We start from the raw sequence: 24,161 nt of genomic DNA, 5'->3' as shown, positions 1-24,161 counted from the left end.
AACATGACATACAAATATTTCCACTAACTGAATAATGGACCGACAGGAGAAAACAGAGTGCGTGAAAACTGTCCCTATTTTTTTTTCTTCGAAGTCATGTTAGATCAGTACTTCTCAAACTCTAATGTGATTGTTAATCACCAGGGAATGGTTATTCAAATGCAGATTCAAATTCCATAGATCTGGGGTGAGGCCTGAGTTTCTGCATTCCTGACAAGCTTCCACATGATGATGTTGATGATGATAATGATGATGATGGTCCTTGAATACAGTTTGAGTGGCAAGGAGCTGAAGAGCTCCAAAGGTTTGAGTCCCACAATGGCTCTCACCTAGCCTCAGCACCCCCAGAGAGGCTGAAGGGGGAATGTTTCCAACCCAGTCCCACGTGTGCTCAGCCCCTCTGGATCCATCCCCTGCTTCCAGACCCTAGGAGCACCAACGGGAGGAGATGGACGTCATGATAGGCACAAAGGTGAGTGCCATGGGTCACAACTACCGCTCACAGTGTATGCTTCACCCGTCATACATCATGGCCAGACAAAAGCAGCCCTAAACCCTCTGCTTGGGGCCTGGAGGGGAAGCCAATTGTGGTGGGGAACAAGGGGCAAGGATTGGAACAATCTAGTCCAAAAATTTCATTACATAGAAATATTCCCAAATATACAAACACATGGAATTTCGACTGGATATTTCCATGTCCCTCCATCCGTGTCCCTCCAATTTTTTGGTGTCTCACAAAAACAGCTATTTAAGGATGGAATATATTTCTGTGGCTCCCTGAGGCTTTGATCTTTTTTTCCAAAATAATGATACGACTATGACAGTACAGCTCTGAGTTTGCCAACAAGAGACCATAACTCTCAATACCCCGACAACAAGCCTCTCTAATTCCTCTCCCAACTTCACATGATCCAAACTAAAGGACAGTTCCCAATATTGTATCCTGAGAACCTGGGAGAACCAGAGGATTTTGTCTCAAATCGACTAGGAGATTCTACCATCTGCCAGGGGACTCATCGGATTCCCAAAGTTTTAGGAGAAGACATGAAAATCCTACAAGGTCAGCTCTTGTCTATTGATCAACTGACCTCCCTCGCCCCATCAGTCATGATCAGGAGCTGGGCCTTCTTTGGGGCCTCTGGAAGTTAAAACATACCAGTGGCACCCAAATTCTACTCCCTGCTAAACACACTGCCCCAGCTTTCTCCAAAGCACACAGGAGGAACGCTGCCATGATCCAGGGCCCAGACTGGGGACACCGAAGGCTTTCCAGTCTGAAGAAACTTCCTACCCTACTTGGAACCCTCCTTTGAGGTCCTCACACGGAATCTGAGGCCTACCACAGAAAAGTTCACTGCCCAGAAAGGACAGCAGTTCTGTGATAGGTGACCAGGGAAGATCACCTGACCATGCTTCCCAGCCTTGTTTGACTAGGGTTCCGGACTGAAAGGGGGTGGAGCCGCACTTGCTCTTTGGAGAATACAACCTTCCATTATCCTCCGCCTCCTGCTTTGCAGACTCTGCTTACCGACAAGCCATCTTCCTTTCTCAGGAGAAGCAAGAGCAGCTTGGCCTCTTGCAAGGAGATTAGCAGCAAGTATGGGGCGGGAGAGGGCCTAGAGCTCCTTAAACCCACCGCAGTCTGATGCACAGCAGTCTGCCTAGACCTAACACCTTCACAGTGGGGTGTGGGGCCTGATTCGGCAACATCTGAATTCCACTTGCTTCTACGGTGAGCAGTGGGCTTGATTCCCAAACCCTCTACTGAGCCCCAGCAGCAGGCCCTCCCTTTTCTGATCAAGGGCTCTAAATTAAAGCACCTAAGGGAGGCACATGGTCTCCTAAAAAATCTCTCCCTTTGAAACAGAAAGAATAAGCTGCTATAAGCCTGTCTTCCTTAAGTTACATGCTTCTGCACAACACACATGCGTGCGCGCGCGCGCGCGCACACACACACACACACACACACACACACCTTTCTCAATATCCTGTCTTAATATCCCAGCCAAATGCTGTTAAAAGCATCAACAGGTGGCCTTCCCTTTGAGCATATCTTCTAGCACTTTCTCTGCCAGTCTGCCTTGAATACTGGGAAGAAACAATGGAAAATCTCCAAAGGGCTTCTGTCTGGAGCCCCAAGAGCCCATTGGGACCTCCAGCATGAAGTGCTTTCCATTTTCCCTCGTCCCCACGCGCCTGCTGAATAAAACCTGTATTTTTCAAACATGAAGTTGGGAAACGAAGCCTAATTAAGCAGAGGGAAAAGCACTGGGGCAGGGGGGAGGGTAGTGACACTGACACCTATTTGGTCCCCTTACCATTGCACGTGGAGTAGCCGTCTGTCCAGGTTGGCTGCTGGTGGAGGAGACTGTTGCTGGGGTTGAGATTCATTACACCACTTCCTTCCAGAATCATGATCTGTAAGGGGATCAAACAGTTCGCTCAGTCAGGGCCTCCTGGACAAATGTCATTTGAGAGCACAGATCATAGAGTTAATTCGGAAAGAAAAAGAAGGGAAAAAAAAGAATTTGTCCTTCCATCCATTACCTCCAAAGCGTGTTACCACAGCGCTTTCAGTAAAAGCAAAACTTACTGGCAATTAAAAATTTCCAGGTTCAACTTTCATATGCATGAGGCAAGTTTTTACAGCCACCCATTCATAAATGAATAATCTCTGATCAGGAATGAAGCAGGAGGAAAATGCAATACCTGCTCACAGGGCGAGTCTGGCCAGCAGCCATGATTTTTTTTTTCTTTTTTACAAAAGTGAAAACGCCAAAGAGATTTTGTGTAAAGTGGAATTGCAATCAATAAAAATCCAAGCCGGTAGCGGCCAACTCCCAGCATCTGCGCAGGAACTCAGATCTGAAACCAGGCGTTCACAATTCCCCACAACGGAGTGGCCCTTCACTCAGACACCTAGCCAAGCTTCCTTAGTGCAGACATCTGCCACAGGCCACGGCCACGGCCACATCTCAGAGGACTTCAGTCCGATGTCCCTAAAGTGCCTCCAGTATTTGGCTCCATGATAACATCAGGGATCGGTCAGTTTCTCGGACAAGACCCTGCCCCTCTCTTTCCTTCCTGGTAAAAATTCTGACAAGATTTCTCTCTCCTTTCGGAGCCCCGGAGAATACCAGAGGCTTCGAAGCGGACCTGAAAGTGACTTTCTCCTCTCATTTTCTCAGGAAAGGACACAGGGGAAGAGCCTTTCTCACATGGGACTGTTTGGATTTTTTGAAACGTAAAAATGTTACACTTTAGAAATAGTCACCTCCATCCTCCAGCGTTTATATTGTTCCCGACCCTGAGGCTGGCCACCCTCCTCCTTTCAGACTCAAGCCCTAAAAGTGTGTTCAATCATTCAAAAGAAGAGTTGCCTATTTCCAAGAGGGGATTGAGCATCCCCCAGGGCCTGTGAAGATAACTTGCTCTTTCTAAAATGTTGGGATGGAGAGGAGGTAACCTTATAGCAGCAGCTCATGGAGATTTTTCTGCCTGTTTTGGGGAAATCTTGTATCCTTGGGTGTTACCAATGTCCCCAGGATTGAAATTGGTCAAGCAGAGCAGTTCCAGCCTCCAAACCACGCCCCCTAACTTAGCTCCTATTTCTCTGGTTCTGGGTAGGGCTTCAGAGGGGAGAAGAGGGGTCTGGAAGAGGCATAAACATTCATTCGTGTATTGATTTATTCAACAAATATTTACCCACCCTACAATGGGCTGGGTACTGTTGTAGGGACCGGGGACGGAACAGGGACTAGGAGTCAAGCTAGGCCCAACAGAACATTTGGGAGGATTATTAACATCATCGTGGTTGTTTGGCCAATAATTAGGCCTGAATCCAGCCTAAGTAGAAAGTAGAGAAGGAAAGATGGGACCCCAGCAGACCCCGGGCCGGGAAGAGGGCAGAGACGGGTTCTGTGTGGTGGAACCATATATGTGAGCTTCAAAGCCAGAAAGAGCAGGCTCAGTTCCAAGCTCTACCCCTTACCAGCTGGTTAGTATTAACTCAGACAAGTCACTACTGTCTCTGAACCTGCTTCCTCACATGCAGAATGCAAGTCACTGTCCCTACTGTGTGCGTTGGTTGGAGGTTCAGTGAGTTTCTATACCTGGAGCGTTCTGCACGAAGTGAGGCTCGGCTATACGGCAGGTGTGTTGAGGAGGAGAGTCGCTCCCCGTCTGGTAACCCAAACCACAAACTATCTTGGGCCTCATTTTCCCCCGTACAAAAATTCAAAGATGGTGACTACTTCGATTTTTCTGTTCCCCATCCAGAAACCTCTTTGTTTCTCACTCCGAGAGAAGGAAGACCAACCCAAGCCAAACCTTCCTCTCCTTTTTCCCATCGAGGTTTCTAGAACACTTGCCCTCAGCTAAGCAATCCGATGGGGGACTCCAGGGCAAAAGAAACCCTGCAGGTCCCCAGAGGGGTGGCTGGGGGAGGGAAGGGGCATGGCCCGGTCTCCTGTTTGCTCAAGGCTGGGCTTGTTCTTCGCCCGCATTTGCTCAACCACAAGAAGTAGAAAGGTTACTGTTTAACCCTGAAAGAGCTGAAACTCAGAGCCCAGCCCATCTGCACAGAGGAGGGATCGGCCCTTCAGCCTGGGGTTGGGGGGTGGGGAAGGCTTCCCTGAAATGCTTTCGGAAGGGTTTGCCTGCAGGGCTGTTTCCAAGCGGCCATTCAGTGGGAGCAAGACCAGCCCCGGGCCAACCCCCAGCTGCGCCTCAGCCAGGGTTTCTGTTCCCCCCTTCTCCCCCCAAACCTAGAAGGCAGGTTGGTATGAGGGCTAAGGACCCCAGCTTTGGATTTGGGTTGAGATGGGCTCAGATCCTAGGTCCCCTGCTTGCCGTGCATGACGTCGAGCCAGTTCCAAGCCTGTGTAGCCCCCAGAACGTTCTGATCCTCACTTTCCCCAGCTATAAAATGAGAACAACCCCAAACAACCCCAAAGGGTTGAATCAAATGAGGTCATGCGTGTGGAAAGCTCTGCAGGTAATGACAAGGAGTTCAATAAATGTCGCAGGACAGCACGGCCTAGTTCTCCACTTGTGACCAAACGCCCGCAAGCCCCTTCCCTTGGGGTAGGTTATCTTTTCTCTCTGTGATCTCCTGAAGGCGCCCAGAACTACTCTCAACCCACAGAGAAGCCTTTAGGACGAGGATGCCCCGGCTGCCCCATCACGCCAGGCCCCCCAAGAGACTGGCCTATGCGCATGAGCACTGCTCCCTTCTGGAACCCCCTCTGCTAGAGAAAGCAGCCAGCTAAGCAAGGGGCCCTTTTTTACAGGACACAGTAAATGGTTACTACTCGTAAAAGAGTTTAATGTGTCTTAACCCTTACTGAGTCAGAGTTCACTGGAGCTCATGCAGGCTCGTGAGAAAAGAAGGTCAGCGTCTCTAACCGCCGTGGCCCTGCACGGCTGGTGCCCCGGGGGTGGGCGCAGAAGGCCCAGGGCCAGCGTCGCTGAGAGCCTCTCCACCAGTCTTACTCCCTGGGAGGTCCCGCTCCTCAGGTGGAAAATGAGGACACTTGCCCCCCACCGACAGCCTCCCAAGCGTCTTGAAGAGATCAAATGAGATAATAGATAATAAATGTCCCTTGAGAATTGTAAAAAAGCATTATTATAACCAGCTCACCCACACTCCCATATACTCATGTATACTTTCTATGGCGCATAGAGATTACTTTATGGGGTATAAAAAGCAATCCTTTTAATTACAAAGTAGGGGGACTTTTTTAATGCTCCTCTGTAAGCTTTGCAGTTCACCATCAGCATAGCTTTTATTGTTTCTTGAAAAAAAAGTATCACGTAGATACAGGTGGAGACTTTGGAACCTTTGAGGTCTGGGTTAGAATCCAGACTCCCCATCCGTAAGCCATGTGACGACCTTGAGTGTGATAACCTTTCCAAACTCAGTTTCTTCTCTGGCCTTCAAGGGGGCATGGAAGGGAATGTCGACATCCTGGTTAAAGGATGAATAACCTACTGGATTTAAAGATGTCTAGTCCAGCACGGCACACATGTTCTCCATCAGAAATCAGTTTCTTTCCCTTTCTTTAAATGCCAATTCTGAAGGTGTTTCCCTGACACATTTAGCTTCTTCCCAAGATTGCAAGAAGTAAATTCAGTGCCTCAGTAAGAATGGTTCCACCTTTTGAGTCAAAAGCAAGCAGAGAAAAGAACCCCCGTCTCCTCATCTCTAGCTAAAGGGGGGATTCTGGCAATGATCCTTGGCCACGTGCTCAGGGTGAGAAGCCGACTTTCTCAGCGTCTGCGAGACTGACATCCTGGGCTGGGAGGGGTCTGTGGCTGTCCTGGGCATCACACGACGGTGGCTGCCTCCCTGGACTCTAGACACTATATGCCAGACACAATCCCCTCCAGGCCCCTCCCCCCGAAACATCCCCTGGGGCCAAATCACCCCCAGTGGCGAACACTGGTTAAAAGAGAGCCTGTGGATGCCGCAGGCTTTGATCACGCTGGCGTGGTGACCTTGGGCTGTCCCCTAGCTTTTCTGAGCTGCCCAAGCCTCTCCTGGGAGACAGGCATGGCATTAGGAACTACCGCAGAGGTTTGCTAGAGGATTAAAAAGGACAAGGGGCTTTAAAATCCCCCAGTGCAGTGCTTGGTACAAATAAAGAATAATTGCCTCATAAGTGGGGTGAAAAAAAATGCACTTGGCATGCGGGCCACCTTTGTCTCTTCCTAGGTGCTGTGCATTCTGGGAATATAGCAGACATTTATTCCAAACCCAAAGTGAAACGAAATGTGGATTATCCAGAGGTTTTTTTCATCTGCATTCTCTTATCCCTCCCTTCATGAGCAGCAACAATCAGGGAGAATGGTATTTGACTCTGTGCCCCCAGTGATTGTTCAGAGTTCCACATTCACCCAGGACATTACCCTCTGCACAGCTCCCTCACTTGCTTGCTTGCTTGCTTGCTTCCTTCCTTCCTCTTTCTTTCTTTTTAAAGATTTTTTTTTTTATTTCTAAGTAATCTCTATAGCCAACACGGGGTTCAAACTCACAACCCCAAGATCAAGAACAGCATGCTCTTCCAACTGAGCCAGCCAGGTGCCCCTACCTACCCCGTGGTTTCTAAGACTGACACTTTTGGAGACAGAAGCCTGCTCTTTATTCGAAGAGGAGGAGGCAAGGGTGCCTGGGTGGCTCAGTCGTTAAGCGTCTGCCTTCAGCTCAGGTCATGATCCCGGGGTCCTGGGATTGAGCCCTGTGTCGGGCACCCTGCTCAGTGGGAAGACTTCTTCTCCCTCTCCCACTCTCCCTGCTTGTGTTCCTTCTCTTGCTGTCTCTGTCAAAAAAAAATCTTTGAAGAGGAGGCAGCATGCATGCTGCCCAGTAGACTATATGGATGTCTACCTCATGCCAGACTTCCCGTCAGGACCTATTCGACCCTAGGCATCAATGCCCCTACACATGATGAGCCACTAGGGTTTGGCCAATCCCAAATGCATTTCTGCAGAGAGACAGCACTGCAGTGTGCTGGAGTGGCCACAGCCCGTGTTCTGGGGGGAGAGGGAGGCCACAATCCTCGTGGCCAGTCCCCCTCCGGGCTTCCATCAGAGGCTAAGTTCCCATCTAGCACCAGCTTGACCACCACACACAGGGTGAGGCGGGGGCAGGGGGGAGCCTAAGGGTTGATGGGGTGGCAAAGCACTTGGCCTGACCCTGAAGTTAAAGAGTCTCACATTTTGGCTACTGCTCAGGGACACAAATGGGAGATGGTGGGGCCTAGCCACAGAGACTGAATCTCCCTTATATATTCAAGGTGTGAGGAAGGAGCTCCAGGCCTAGGCTCGCATTGCTCCGCGTCTCAAGAGTGTCTCTTAAGAGGAAGAACTCATGTCTCCGATGGTAAGGGTTGAAATCAATTCTGAACCTTGGCAGGCTGTGTTGACCTCGAGGAAGTACTATTTTTTCTAAAGCTTCAGTTTCCCCATATGACAAAAAGTGGGGGGGCATGGAGCTGATACATGGGAAAAGTGAAAATGTTTGTAAAGTTCTCACATATTAGCTCGTACGTGGCGAGTGCCCCCCCAAGTGTCAGCTATTATTAGAAGGTCTGCCCATGAGTCTCTCTTTAAAGTGTGTTGGTTGGCTTCGAGGACGTTCTTGGGGTCAGGGTAGCCCCTTCAGAGGCAGCAGACTATAATGGTTGGGAACGCCGGGCTCTGGGGTCAGACAAACGCGATTCACATCTTGGCTTTGCCAGTTTACTAAAGGGGCAAGTTTGAACAAGTTATTCAGTTTCTCTGGGCCCTAATTTTCTCATTTATAAACTGGAGATGATATGAAAAGGGTTGTTGAAAGACAAAATGAGATAATGCCTGTAAAATCTTTGGAAAAGTGTTTGACACATAGTAAGGACTTGGGGAATGTTAGTTTTTATAATTATTATTATTTACTTATTGTGTTATTACTAGGATTTTATTGACTCTCCAAGGACGAAATTGACAGCCAAGTTCATTTCAAACAAGGCCTGGAACTTCTACCTTCTATACAATGGTTTGAAATTCTAGCTTTAGCTGGCACATTCAAGTCTAGGCTGGATCTCCTGCCTCCCCACCTCCCGTCTGGGGCCGCTGTGTGGATATGCTATTAGGCTGAGCTATGAACCGCCCCTCTTGGCCCAGGCTCACAGAAGCTGTGCTATGTTCCTCTGGGAATGGTCCCTGCTCAGGCATTAACAGCCATCCCTCCTGCTCCCCTTCCTCCCAGCAGACACACCACGCTTGGGGCTGCCAGGAGCAGTGGGAGAGCACAGCCCCACAGGCTCTGTGTTATGGCCTCCGTGTTGTACTTTCACCTGGTTTGCAGATGCAAAGGACAGCAACACGTCTAAAATGGGGGCTCCTGGCAGAGGGTGGCCAGAGTGCTTCCCTATCTTACAGGATCCCTTAGCACAAGGAACGCTCAATCACTGCAAAACTGGGTTTCGAGCTCACAAGGACAGAAAAGCCATGGGAAGAAGGCACCCCTGGGACTCTGGCAGGGAGCTGGAGCCATGCACCCCAGAACCTAGAAGGCTCTGCCCAGTCTCAGGGCCCCTGACAAGGCCAAAGACTGCTCGACTGCTCTTTCTTCTTAAATATACAGAGAGAACCTGCCAGAAGAGACAAACACAACCCAGCATGGGTCATGCGGGAGGCATGCCTTTTGCTCCGTGGTGGTGCTACTAAGATGTAGGACTGAATGCTATAAGCTATAAAAATACATACATACATACATAATAACTATACTATGGCAGCTAGAGTTTATTGAACATTTAAAATGTGTGAGCTCTGTGCTGATAGTTTTACATGCATTATCTCGGTCAATACCAACAATATCTCTACAAGGCATGATGTCATTTAACAGATGGCCTATCTGAGGTTCAGAGAGGTCAGGTAACTTATTCAAGGTCACACAGCTTTGCAAGAATGGGAGCTAGACGAGAATTCAAACTCCGATCGTCTAGCAACAAACCCTGGGAACTGAGCCACTTTCTGCTGAGAAGGGGGTGATTTGCCAGAGAACGAAGTTGCCTTCAACCCATCCTCACCCCCATCCCCTTTCCATACATAGTCACAGCATTGTCCCTGTGCCACCTGGGGCCTCACACCTTTATCAAGCTTCTCCAAGATTATAAAACTCACTAGTTCATTCAATCATGCAGGGACGCCGATTGAGCCCCTCTTCCCTCTTTGTCAGATCAACCTGAAGCCATCTCTCTTGGCAATATATCAGAGAGATCCTTCAGAATGAAAGAATAGAAAGCTGCCTTCATTTTGCCACTTCACAATATGCGCAGGTAGGAATACGTTAGTGGCTTACAAGCTGGGCCGTGATACTCCTTGAACCATTACGGCCTAGATCCATGCGTATAAACGGTACATGTACACACACATATATGAACATACGTGCCGTACTTAACATACGTACGGACGTAATATAAATACTTTTCCTATGACTCAATAAAGTTATTTTATCTTGTATTTTGGAAATAAACTGGCCCATAATTATTTTCTCCATCTGAATTAGACCTCAGGACAGCTGGTTTTTGCTGTGAGGGTGAAAATACACTGGGAGCAATCAGGGTCACAGAATAGATCTTAAGCATTCCCTGTCGCCAGGCCCACGGTCTGCCTTCTTCCTGACTCCTTTATTCATTCAACCACATCATCCCTGAACTGCCACAGAATTGGCTGCCTTGTGGGTATTTTTACTCCTCAAGCCAGAGGAGCAATTAGGCATTTTAAATAATTACTTTTGTGATGACAGTGATATCCAGACCATTCTCAGGCCTTAATCAAAGTTACCAGCAGGTGAATTCGCAGCATTTGCCCTAAGGGTATTGCAACAGCTTCCTGACTTCCTGTTTCAATATGACTGTCATTTCAAAAGAACTACTCCCAGAGAAGGGAAAAGAAAATCCACGTACATGTGAAATTTAACTGGAGGTAAGACAGGCGATAATTCATGTTTTCCAAATGAATCAAAATGTGAATCAAGTTTGGGGAATGTATTTGATCCCCTCGGGATTACATCACAGGTAATTTCATACCCTCATAATGTGTTTTGAAATAGACATTTCATGTTCCCAGGGGCAACATCTGCAGTATTATTCCTGGGCTTTCAAGCATTTTCAGGAGTGATGATGCCGTGTTGGGAAGCCAAGTGTTGATCCATTATAGCTACACTTTATTGACTGTAAGCCATTTGGAAATATACATATTATGCTGATCTTTATCATTCTTGGTGCCAGACAAGATGCAGATACTGACAGAGGACAGGCACCAAAGTGGATCAAAAGACACGATCGCCTTACATGACCTCCAGGGCCTTTATCAATCCCATTCATATGTGGCAAACTAAGAAAAACGGGGCAAGCTTTGAATCTTAAAAGGTCATAGAGCCTTTTGACACTGGGGCTCTCACCTACCAAAAATGCACATTCATCCGTACCTTGCTTTGCATATATTCTGTGGGCCCCAGGCCCTGTAAAGACCATCTCTGAAGACCATTGACCCCTACAGATCTATGGACACCATGGATCTTTAAGAAATCTCCCTTACACCCACATTGGATTGAAATTTAAAGAAAACTTTGTAGTGGAGTCAGGGTTGGGAGACGTAAGTTTATTCTGACCTATGAGAGAAAGCGTCAGAGATTTTATTCTTGCCCTCTTCCTTGGCATGGGTGTTGCCTTATTCCCCTATGGTGACACAAGGAAGCGCCCCATTGTCCCTCTCCATTGGCAGCTGAAGTAGGAACCAGGCTGCGACCAGCAGGGCCATTCTGGACCTCTGTTTAGCAATGCAGTAACAAATTCCCCATTTTCCCCACATCAGTATCTGTCTCCCTGCTAATCCCCCTTCTCTATTCTAAAACAAAGTAAACATAAAATAGAGAGGGAAATGAATAGCAGAAGAAAAAGAGGCCTCGCTTCCTAGTACAACCATAGGTCTCTGTAGGTCTTTGGAAAGGCACTGTTACGGAGACTGGAGCATCCAAGACTCCTAGGATGCTTATTTTCCATCCAGGCTGAAGAGGCCATACAGGTGCTTCTCAAAGTTTGATCTATAGACCACCTGTATCATCATCATCATCACCTGAAGAGGGGTTAAACTTCAAGTTTCCTGGGGTCCCACCCCAAACCTCTGAATCAGAATCTTCATTTTCAAGAACCTCCCTTAACTAATCCTCAAGCACTCTCATGGTTCAGAACCTCACCTGCTTGCCTTCCCTTGATGTTCACAATAAGATAACTGACTCCAGGAGATAGTATCCTTGAAGGAAACATCTATGAATGGAAATCCTTGTAAAGTCAGAGATAACACATTCAATCCAGAGGACACACACTCCAAACCATCTGTGGAGACTATTGCTGTATTACTCGCCAACTTGAAATAAAGCAGTTGCTAGTGCTCAGTACCACCAAATTGTGAAATTCAACAATGCTCAGCTACTCACAAGTATGAGCCTCTGAATGCTGAACAAACAAACCTGGCCTCAGAACACAGCATTTGCCGAGGATTTTTATGACGATCACTTCCATCCAGAGAATCTCGTGGCTGGCTGAGTCACCCCTTACCCAATCCCACCCCCATCTTAGACCTTCAAAAGATGACTTAACCACCCTGGATTTTAGGCCTCATACCCAAGAAAATTGATGTCTTATCCTTCAGTGGAGAGAAAGGGTCATCAGGAAATGCTTGCCTTGCTAATACAAATATTCATTCATCCCCTCCAGTTAATATACATTTATTGAATGTCTACTGGATGCCGGGCCCTCTGCTAGCTGCTGAGGACACAATGATGAACAAAACACAGATGCTACTCTGCCCTGATGGAACTATTCAGCAAAGACACCGCCTCCAAAACAATGGTAGCTCTTTCCAAAGTCGTCTGAGCTCATTCCCCATCTCCTGTTGGCGATAGAGGGAAGCCAGTGCAGAGGGAGCCAGGCAGCCTGTTGCTATTTGGAAACAACCAACCTTGGAAAGAACTGCGACTGTGTTGAAAAGCAGGAGCGATCCTCTTCTGTCAGGCAACCCCACGGCCTTGCCTTTACAGGAAACCCTAACTGAGACATCGAGTTGGCAGACAGGATCATGCCCCCGAGTTTCACAAAGCGGCCTCAGCCAAAACCAATCTCCACTCGGGACAGAAGAAAGTAGTTAGTTGTCTGGATGGTTGATTGTCTCTCCCCGAGACAATGGCGAGTTTCTGTGTGGGAGGTTAGTTAGGAGCAGGTTGTTAACATAAAACCCACCGTAAACAGAGCTGTTAATTCAGTTGCTGGCAGGGTCTTCTGTTGTCTTCTGGATACCTCCCAGAGGGTGTAAGCCCTACCTTCTCATTTGAGTCGGCAGCAGAGTGATTTTTTTGCACCTGTTGCTCTGCTCCAATAACAACGCAGTTAAGCATTGATTTGTTGGAAAATAAACAGAAAAAAGCAAAGAAAGGCATCTGCCCAAACAGCCTGAGCTGGTTTGACTGAGCATTCATGCCAATTTGTTTTTCCTATAAAAACCAAAGAAAAACCTGTGCTTTCAGTTTGGATACTACCTTCCCACTCCCCCAGAAGGAAAGGAGGTATCGAATAGACCGGCCAGAGCTGGCAGGGCCAAGAAGCCAGAAGACACTGTACTCTTCCATTGGCTGGCTCTGTGAGGGCACTGAGGGGTGTCCAAGATCTGAAGACTGACATGGCCAGCCTCCAGTCAGCCCAGGTGAAGATCATAAATCAGATTAACAGGAGCAGAGAAGGGGCTGCTGGGATATGATCAAAACCCAAACCACACTCTTCCCGATGGTTGACTTCAGAAAGTCAACATGGCCCAGGGAGTAGGTGTGGTCTAAGGTAACCTAAAGCAGAGATTCAGCGTGCTGAGTCTCAGTCCAGCCTCTCCCACAGACTTCCCACGTCCATCCCTGGGCAACACGCATAATTTGAAAGCCTCTGGTCCCTGGACCAATTTTTCCATCGGGGAAACGAAGCTAGCCATACCTACCTTGAAGGTGGGCTGTGTAGACTCACTCATGTTCCACCAAGTGACTTGAGGTCCCACATCCCAGGTAGAAAGGACCTGAGATGTTCGGGTTCGGGGTGTGATCTCTGCATTAATTCAAGCATCATTGCACTCCCTTTCTCATCACTTTGTCAGTATCACATGATGAGCTCAAGCCAAAAAGGGCCACAAAGTGCTAAACAAATCACTCAAATGCAGATCACAACAACACTAATTAAGCAATGGCATCATCACCCAGCCTTCAATATACACAATTAGAGAAAGCCTCTCAATATCTCTTTTTAAGCCCTGAGAAGAAAGCACAGGACGTGGGCAATGTGCGATGTTCCCCTAGATTACCACCTTCTCCCGGCTTTCTCTCAGCCATTGGGTCTTCATTATCACCAGATCACTGGCTTAATGGGGGGGTCATGGCAGCCAGGGGAGGTCTCAGAAATGCCACTTCTCAAGGAGCGTTAAGAACAGGGTGTTCCGACAGGGGAGGGACATGGCTGGCTGAGCATTCCCCAGCATTCTTGTCATGAGCAGGGCAGGGAGTGGAGTGCCTCAGAACCAAATCGGGCAGCCAGAAAAATAAAAGATTTAACAACACCCTCAGTTGACTGAAAAATAAATTAAGACCAACTGTGCAGGAATGCGGGAAGGGTGGAGAGAGGTAGGAGGTGGGGATTGGAGCCAGGGAGGGGTTGGGATGGACTGGAACAATGGATTTGACCATTTCAAGATTCAAGTTTCTTTCCAGGAAAAAAACCAAGATTCTCCAGCCAAAGAAAGATCAATAGCCGCTACATGGATTCTCACAGACCAATTACAAAACAACAATCAAAACTATGACAGCAATGATAGTTTCTATTTTTTGAACATCCCCAATGTGCTAGGAAGTGAGCTAGGCTTTACATACATGATCTCCTTTAATCCTTGCCATAACCCTGGACACTGGTACTAATATTATCCCCATTTTACAGATGAGGCACAAGAGGTTAAACGACTTACCCAGGGACATAGCTAGTAAATGGACTGTATATATTATAATAAATATACTGGAGAGTTGGGGATGGGTATAAACGACAGGAAATGCAACATCATTCTCTGGAACTGAAAATGGATCCTTGTATTTCTGAGTGGAAGAGGCTCACTTTTAGAAGCTCACACTTTTGTTTTGGAAATTGAGATCCTTTAAGAATGGCTTCCATCATTTTTCCCTACATGTAAATAGGAGGCACACCAATCCTCCTTGTGCCCAACTATAAAACTTCCCTTTAGTGTCCGTCCATCCCAATGCTACAGAAGCAGCAGATCATAGCCACTCCGACCCACCTGTCAAAACTTTAGTCTGGCTTCTTGTTGAAAGCCCCACATTGACTCAGGGGCTGGGCTTGGCTGCTTGAAGCCACCTCAGACTTATTAGCCATGATAAAAGAGCAGTAATAATAACAAGGAAAAAAAAACTGTTGAGAAGTTAAGGGAAAATTATGGCTCCTTTGGAAAAGCACCTGACGGCTGAGCCGTCACACGTGGAACCTGATGATAGACCCACTGTGTTGTGTTGTAGACATGACACCGACGACTGAGAGACTGGATGTGTCATTTGGGAGCCTGAATTCCATTGCTCTGACCAATACATCTAGGAAAGTCCCTCCCCCCAGACCATGTCCATGACCCCGGAACAGTTTGTAAAAACATAGCTGTAAAATGCAGACAGAACCTCATAAGGCTTTTTCAATGATCATCTTTGAACTTGAGAAACAACTACTATCCGAATTTCCTCACAGATTAGAGGATCTCCTCTTTAGAAGAAGTAGGGTCTTCTTTTTGCACAGATAATCGTTAACTGACAATAGGCAAGAAAGCCAAGTTCATTCATATCACCTTCCTACAAGAATGATCGACTCTCAGCACACCTGGTCTCATTTTCCCTTCCAGAACACACTTTGCTTCTCCTAGCTCCCTGTCTATGTAGTAAGACCCCTGGAAAATAAAAAATGAAAAAACCCAACAGCAAGATAAGCAACTCCCTACCAGAAAGATTTTCCGAGGAACCGGGAACCTTCCAGCCAGTTATTCAGCCATTCCCCCAGCTGCTTTGGCGGAAAGAAGTCTTTGACATTCAAGAAAATCATAAAATTCGCCAACTCAGAAACTACAGCATCCCTCTTTGACAGGCCTCAGCTTTCCACCAAAGGTCAGCTAGATGAGTAAGGGGGATCTCCGAGCAGATTCCTGGCTTCCCAGTATCAGGAGTTGTCACACATTACAACAACTTCATTACATCCAGGGACAGACCAAGCTACGTAATTCAAAGGGCTCAGTGCAAAAGGAAAATGCAGGGTGCCGTGTTCAAAAGCTATTAAGAATTTCAAGACCGTAATAGCAGAGCATTAAACCATGCCCAAGACCTTTCTAAGTGTGGAGCCCTGTGTTACTGCACAGGTGCCATACCCAGGACACTGGCCCTGTTCAGGGGGTCAGTCCCATCCTTCGCCTTCACCTGCAGCAACACTCTATCACCATGGGGAGCAGGGGGGGAGTCTTTTGTCTTTGCCCCATGAATGACCTCCTGAAGTAGTTGGTAGTATTAAACAAAATATGACATTGAACATGCCTGTAATACCACCTGGCTTATAGCAGGCACCCAACAAATGCTAGCTGTTATTACTATTATTATCATCATTAATTATTATTAATCATTATCTTCATTACTCCAAGGTCCCTCCACAACTCCAGGGTTATCCATAGGCAAAAACAATGAGTGGGAAGAACATATATCCCTGTTTTGACAGAGACCATCTATTAGCTGACATCATTCAGAAATCATTTCATTGGCCCTGTGCAAGAGAATGATATAAATTAAGGGTTCCTAGACTTTTATTTCTATACATGGACCCATTTTGCAGTCTGGTGAGACCTATGGAGCCCTTCTTAAAATAATGCTTTTAAATGACAAATTAAAATAACAAGATTAGAAAGAAAGTTTATATTGAAATACAATTATCAATATACTTTTTAAAATTAATGTGTGATATCATAAGAACATATATGCTTCTTTATTAACACATTAAATAAGAATATCTAGTGCAGATCGAATAACATCCATGATATCAAAGTAGAGATGAACATCGATATTGAGACATCTGCAACAGGTATAATGTGATATGAAAATGTCTGTTAATCTCTCTCAGTGACAGTCACAGCTAATGCTACTCTAGGGTTTTGCCTACATTTATATATTAGAAGAGAAAATATTAAATTTTAGTTAGATTATTAAGAATAAAAACATCATTCTTTTACACATCCAAGTTCACAAACTCCCTGAATTTTTTCCATGGACACCAGGAGCCTCTTGGATCCTAGGTTAGAACCTTGCTCTTTTATTAACAGCAAGGACTGCTTGTTCAACTCAATAGCTTCTAGAAACCACTTCCACGCGACTACAAGTCACTACAAGACACTACAAGTGTCATGTGAACAATTTACCAAGAGGTAGACCCCATGGTGTCTTGGCAATTTTTTTTCAAAGCCTCTATAACACCAAGGGTAGTAGTCAGTATACATCTGGAGACATTATCAAGAATTTTAGGGGTGGGCAATGGTATATGATGTTGTGGTTAGTCAAGTGAACTGCCTGGAGGGGATCAGTTTCTTCTGAAAGCCGCTTATATGCCAGGCATCAAAACACATGGATACGAACATGCTGGGTGCCCACACCAGGTCTTCCTTGGAACTCCTACAGGCTGTGGTGCAGCCAGCTAAAGACAAGCTCAATTTGGAGGTCCCCCATGAACACGGCTGATCCCATGTCCCTGCTGCCCGCCTTCCCTAGTGAAAACCTTATTGCATTTCTTTCCCAAGGTCACAGTGCGGAACCTACATCGATCACCTTGAAAAACAAAATCCCAGAATTATTCATCTACTCTGACCCAGTCAAGGTTCTCTGAGAACAGCCATGTTGAGGACTTACCCTCAATTATCATTCTACAAATTTCTAATTATTTACTCACAAGCATTTGTCCAGGTATTTTCAGATTTTTTGGTCTCATTTAACCCTGACAACAGCCATGTGCAGATGCTATTAACCTCATTTTCCAGATGAGGAAACTTATAGTCTAGAGCTTACATAACTCACCCAAACACTCAGCTACTCAGTGGCAGAGTCAGATTTGAATCCAGGTACTCTGATTCTACACGTGGTGTTCTCTGTAACACATTCTAGCTGCTTCCAGGCAACAAAAAACTCACAGCCTCCTGCCCAGTTCAGATACACAAGCGGCCAAAGTCTACTGTTCATCAACATCGTTCAACCCACAGCCTTCGAGCTGGTGGAGTTAAGATGGCTGAAAGGTGAGCTAAATGCTGTCTGAGTTTCTAGGTGGACATCTGGCTGATCTTGGGGCCAAATCTAAAGCCCACTGCAAAGACAGAACACGTCTTGTGAGTAGTCACCATGAAGACAGTGCCGAAAATAGCCTTCACCTTCCAGACCTCACTGACTTCATCCACCAGAATCTATCATTGGCCCTACTAAGGGAGTGTTTTCAAAGGTTCCTAAGAGGGATCCCAAAATAATCTCTACAAGACCGCCATATTAGCCAAGCTCCATTGTCATATACGAAAAGGAGAAGGCCCTCTTCGTCTTCCGAGAAAGACCCAGCAGACTTTTAGAAGAAATTTGTATCAAGCTGAGAAAGGGCTGGCAGGATGGCAGAATCTTCTCTTATCCACAGTTGGCCCAATGGGGGCCCAGCCCCCAAGATTGTTTATTGTGTGTCTATGACTTAGAGTGAGGGGAGAGTGACAAAAGATGCAATTTTAAGGTCACCACAATCACAAAAACTTCAAAAAAAAAGTGTGCATCTAGATAAGGTCATACAAAAGTAAAAATAAGTAGCTATGTTAAAATGATGGGGTTAATGGGGTGGTCTATTAAAATATTATAGTAGGCATTTAGGTTCCTTTTTATTTGGGGCTTTGTTTTCCTCAGAAAACATGTTTTAAGTGCACCAATGCTGGCTATATTTTTAAATAAACAGGCAAATACTCTTAATAATGATGGAGATGCTTCTAAGAAAGGCAGGGAAGGAGGCTCTAAGGGCCAGGGTGTGCAGGAAGATCGGAAGAGGAGAGAGAATATGAATCCAATGAACAAGGGCCCAGCCCATAAAACAAACCGAAGACAGAGTGTGGTTAGGTGCTAGTGAAATCAATTCTCAAAGGAGTATTTTACAGGGTGTCTCTTTTAAAACAAGGTCAATCAAACCCCCTGGAGCCTCTTTAAATGGACCACTCTGTTCGACCCTGTTGCAAGCTCTGATCGCTCCAGATTCAGGCCAAGGTCCTCTGAGAACACCGAGGCCCCGGGTGGGCTGCCCGGCGGCTGGGCCAGCCATGCTCTGTCTGATTGCATCTTGGTTCTTCCTCTAGGAGAAGGGAGTCCATCTCTGTGCAGTCTAGCCAATAATCCCCAGAGAGTCAGTCAAGCAAGCTGATCAGCACCCCACAAACGGAGTAGACTCCATGGGTGCCTGAATGTTTTCAGCAAGCTGCTTCTGTGTTCTACAGAAGACAGCATCAGAGTGCCCTGTGGCCACAAAACAGCTGCTTTCATCCACTTCTACACCCCCCACCCACTTTGGAATCATGAGGCCCATTGATAAAGATGAGAAGTTGTCATGGCAGCAGACGCTAACACCCTTAATCAAGGCTCCCGGAATCTGGTCTTGGTACCTCCACCAGGTATAGCCCTTCAGCCACGTTCCAAACCCCTTAAGGAAGCCACTGACGGGCTCCTACTGATTTTCTTTCCTGTCTTTAGCAGGGCATCCCCCAGCCCTTCTCAGCTGCTGCAGACTCAAGCCGAGCCTGCTGACCGCTAGGCTTACCTGCTTTCTCCCGGTCATCAGAATCTGAAGGTGGAAACAGATCTTAAAGATAATCAGGTTCAAATGCCTTTGTCTGGATGAAGAAACTAAAGCCCAGAGAGAAGGGTGTGCTGCTCTGGACACCCGGCTTTGCCAGGACTAGAAAACCAGGTCTCCTGACTGCCAGTCCTGCGTACTGCCTCGTGCACACTATGCTCCCCTCATTCAAAAATGTAAGTCTGAAATTCTTCAGGGAAGATTCTTGAAGAAATATCTTTCTTCTCCCCTCTGAAGCCCAATAAATGTTTTATCAAATAACTCTGAGGGATGCATGGAAATTTCTACTCCAGCACATCTCGGCTTCCTGACATCAATGCCATTTGGCTTGAACACATGCCCCTCCTAATAGTAGCTGCTGTGGGAGCCGTTCTCCCCACTGCACTCTTTGTTCCCTGCACAGCCCTATAGCTTGGTCCTTTGAAACCCCATCGAATTGGAACAAACCGAATAGTCACCTATTTCTAGCAAGAGCCCAGTCACCTGCACCTTAAAACAAACTGTATTACTTAAAATCGTATTACTAAAAATTAGGCAAGAAAACATTAAATAAAATTTATTATCACCCTCATCTCTTCAATTATTCAGCAACAGATTTAAGACAACACTGGTGGGGCGCCTGGGTGGCTCAGTTGGTTAAGCGACTGCCTTCGGCTCAGGTCATGATCCTGGAGTCCCGGGATCGAGTCCCGCGTCGGACTCCCTGCTCAGCGGGGAGTCTGCTTCTCCCTCTGACCCTCCCCCCCCCATGTGCTCTCTCTCTCATTCTCTTTCTCAAATAAATAAAATAAAATCTTTAAAATAAAAAAAATGTTAAAAAAGACAACACTGGCAATATATGACAACCATCCTTCCTCTGTCTTCAGAGGACAACCCCCTACCGCAGACCCAGTTTACTCAAGCTGAAAGCCTCTGTACTGCGTCAGTTACCCAGTAACAAAGGCAGGGTGAGAACGCGTACTCTCTAAACACAGAGCCCACAGTGGACTCCATGCCTCCCCACGAGAGCCCCACCACAACAGAAACGACTGTCACTTCAACTGTACCAGAAAGAGATCTCAAACAAGAAAAATGGGCTGAAACAGCCACAAAAAGGTGTCACCGAGTATCAAGTTCCAAGTTCATATTTGGTTTCTTAAAACCGTGGCACTACTCCTCAAATGTGTTAGCAGGTTCGGCCTTGGCATTCTTGGTATCCACCCCACCCCATCTCCCAGAGGTCTCTGAAAATCACATCAGTTGGAAAGGGGGTAGAGATGCCTCCATCTGGAGAAAGGGGAACAGACTGAAGGGCTTTCGAATGATTTGTATAAAGAACATAAAACATTACAGAATTACAGAAAGCTAAATTCTATTTCCTAGAAGTGAACTTTGGCCCAAAGCACTCACATTCTGACCTAGGACCCTATCCGAGTTCCTTCCAGTTTTCAATTAGCTAATTGAATACAGTTGAGTAAATATTTTAACCTCTCAATTTCTTTTTTGTGCCAGCGTCCCCAGGGGTCAAAAAGATATTGAAAGAGGTAATTTAATGAGAGCATAAAAAGCATGGAACCAATAAGTGTGAACGTAGGGCTTCTCAGAGGTCCAGAAAGACCCAAGACATTTCCATTTGGGGGAGCTCACGATATATTAAAAAATGGAAAAAATATCAAAAAATTGTTGTTTGAATTTAACAAGTAGATGCTTTTTAACACAAAAGAACAAATAAAATTGAATTTGTGATCTTCCGTACATATGAGGCCTGAATCAAATTCCTTGCCCTGCCCACAGTCACTCTAGAAGGGGCCTGGCTAATGCCGCCATCCAGAACAGCAGCACAAGAGAACCTACAGCAGTTATGCCCTCCAAGTTATTTTCTTTTAAAAGGTCTCTGTAAAATACTTTGGAAACATGGAGAAGGATTGTCTCCATTATATTTGTTATTCTTTCAAATGTGATCACAGACTTCCCAGTGACCCTCATTTCAGGTTCCCATGGTTTTTCAAATCCATCCACATCAGCCATTAGCAGTTGTTGTAGAAATGACAGATCCTACCCAACTCTGGATTATAAGAACACGTAACGGATGACTTATTTCAGAGTCTCAGAATGCTAGATCTCAAAATGAGGACAAGTGAAGCCTTCTGGCACCTCCAAATACAGCTTTTAAAATTATTCTTGAAATCTTCGAAGAGCCTTTTTCTGGTGAGACTTCTTACCCATGAAGTGCTTCCTAAGGACTTCAGCTTCCCTGTTGGAAATCAACGCGTCCCTTGACCTCCATGGCATTAGCGCATGGCCACTCGTGATCCTTGCCTACCCTTTTACACATTGAAAGGCTCTATCTGAACACATCTTCACACCCACGCCTGCAAAACCAATTCCTGAATTTGTCCTCCCATCAGAAAGTTCTCAATCTAAAACCCCCACTTTCTCCCTGTGACTAAGGTCGGTGCAGATAAATAGCAGAGGCACCTGTGAACGTAGACGCACAGGGTCTCCCAGTTCATCTTAGAAACATGCTTCCACAACACTGGGAGTATGCCAAATCTGCTCAAAGGCAGATAGTGACAATGTTACTTTCCTGACTCGATGTTGTTATTTACCCCAAGATGAATTCCACACTGTTCCCAGTTCTACCCACATTGAGGCCAACACTTCTCTATGGTGTCCAAACAAAATGAAGAGAGTCCCTGTTTTGGTAGGCATTTGGTGCTGCTGACTCACATCTGCCTGTCTGGTCTTGGTATCCCATGATGGTACAAACGAAGGGTTAGTCTGTCCCCTTGCAATATGGCAAAATTCTTTGTCATTTTTTTTTCTGGACAGAATCATTTTTAGGTGTGCGGCACTCCCCAGCGTCCTCACTTACTTGGGCTGCCTGACCACTTTTTCCAGTGTGGGTGCATACGCCATCACCTGTTTCCAGCCATCTTCCAACAACAGATTATACCAAAGACAAATCTGCCTTTCTCTCCAACCAGTGAGTCAGAAAAACTACCAGTTTTTCTGACTGGTAGTAGAAGTAGTAGACATCTCTAGATGTAGAAGACAGTAGAAGACATCTCTGGAAAGTGAGAACATGTGCTCTGAGCCCCAACTCAATTCTGCCAACCCATGTTTCATTGAGCTATCTCGGGATCACCTGGCTGCCCTGACTGCCTTTTGGCTTCACAATTCAACCCAGGGAAATGGCTTTATCACACAGAGGAAAACCAGGGGGCTTTTAAATCCACAGTGGCTGAAAGTCCAGACTCAATGCAGCGAATTCACAGACAATATCCAAAGAAGCCCAGCTGCCTTCCAGAATAAAATTCTAATGAGACCCAGTGAGGTAAGCACAGGTGAGGCGAGCCTGCCCCCTGCCTCCGGGAGTCTTTTATTTTCATCTGCCTGATTCAAGGCAGACTGCTCTTTCACTCAGGTGTTTGAATTCCAGATTCAAAAGAAGGTTTAAAAAAATAAGAACTTACCTCATTTACCTAAAGATTCTGGGTGGGAAATCCAATAGCTGTGGCTAATGGAGGGGAGGCAGCCCGCAGCCTGCAAGCCAGCTCCCGCGGGGACAGGGAACCAGAGGTGTTATCACGTCTGAGCCCTCATCAGAGTGAAGATAAACGCATATGACAATAATTTTAAATCATTTTGTAGAATGTTAAGCAATAAGCCACCAACCGGGAATTCCCTAAGTCACTTCCCCCTCTTCTGATTGGCTGCCGGGCTCTTTAAAAAAATAAAATAAAGGATTACAAACATTGGCTCATTTGCATTTGGCCAACTCACACGTTAGTGTTCAAACAAAACAGGTCTAACCAGGTTATGCCTGTGTCTCAAGAACAGAGAGACGACCTGTTAATGGATGAGGAATTGATTTGGTGGTGACTGTTCTTTTCAGCTTAGAGACTGTTTCAGGTGAAGAGCGCCATGCTAGCTCTCCAGAGACACCATCTCCCCAAAGATGTGTAAAAGCAAGCTAAGCAGAGGTTCAAACATGGAGGGAATGGTGGTATCGGGGAGTGGCGGCCCTCCTAAACACCTGTCTCGTGTACTAATCTGTATTTAGTCGACTCTGCTTTGGCATCAAGACCTGTGCCCTGGCCGTGCAGGTACCAGATTCTGAAGGAGTTCTCCCCAGGCGCCATGATTGCCTCTTTGACAATGACCCTTGGCGATGTCAATGGACTTTGAAAAGTCACTCTCCCCCCCCACCCACCCCCACCCCAGCCCCAGATAAGAGCTTTCGGAAGTCTGAAGGGAGAGTCCTGAGAGGGAGGGTCTGCTCTGAGTTGCTCAGGTGGAACAGTCAACTCTCAACAATGCAAGGGCTGACTCTCTGGCTGGCGGTTTATCCAGGTTCTTTATTCCTTCTTGACACTTACAGGGTCTTTTTTATGTCAACACTCCCTATAGGAAGGAGCTAGAGAGAAAAAGACCAAGATGCTGAAACTGGAAATAAAACAACACAGTGTGGACAAAAACAAGGTAGAATCCCAGAGAGGATCCATGGATTTCAAGTGCCCTTGCAATCCCCATTCCCCTGGGCTGAGGGCCTGCTTCGCTGGGTAACAAATGCATTCCCACCATGTAGGTGAATGACGGCTCCTGGCAAGGAAAAAATACCATATCCTAACCATTAACTTTCTCTCTTGGGTCTTCCTGGACACTGGCCTGGCATGAGCTAAGCGTCCAAGCAGACTTCTTTAACTCATCAGAACTCCCCTTTGT

General features: G+C 46.4%; 1 protein-coding gene across 5 annotated transcripts in view; it reads right to left on the bottom strand.

Annotated features, from left to right (window-relative positions):
- The window catches only part of EHF (ETS homologous factor), a 37,758-nt gene extending 14,709 nt beyond the window's left edge, over positions 1–23,049 (bottom strand). For 2 of the 5 annotated variants that reach the window (XM_027581406.1, XM_027581409.1), the window contains exons 1-2: positions 13,525–13,779; positions 2,319–2,418 (exon numbers count right to left, since the gene is read on the bottom strand). In XM_027581406.1, coding sequence (XP_027437207.1) covers positions 2,319–2,418; positions 13,525–13,554 — 130 coding nt within the window. In that variant the 5' untranslated portion in view covers positions 13,555–13,779. Of the gene's footprint in view, positions 1–2,318; positions 2,419–2,547; positions 2,570–13,524; positions 13,783–22,909 lie in introns of those variants that run through there. The other 3 variants (XM_027581407.1, XM_035723115.1, XM_027581408.1) reach the window with 3 other exon arrangements.
- Between the last annotated feature and the right edge of the window lie 1,112 nt (positions 23,050–24,161).

The sequence above is a fragment of the Zalophus californianus genome, chromosome 11, assembly GCF_009762305.2.
Source record: "Zalophus californianus isolate mZalCal1 chromosome 11, mZalCal1.pri.v2, whole genome shotgun sequence".
NCBI classification, from domain to species: Eukaryota; Metazoa; Chordata; class Mammalia; order Carnivora; family Otariidae; genus Zalophus; species Zalophus californianus.
Note: the sequence above shows the minus strand (reverse complement) of the source record. Positions and strands in the feature narration are given on the sequence as shown.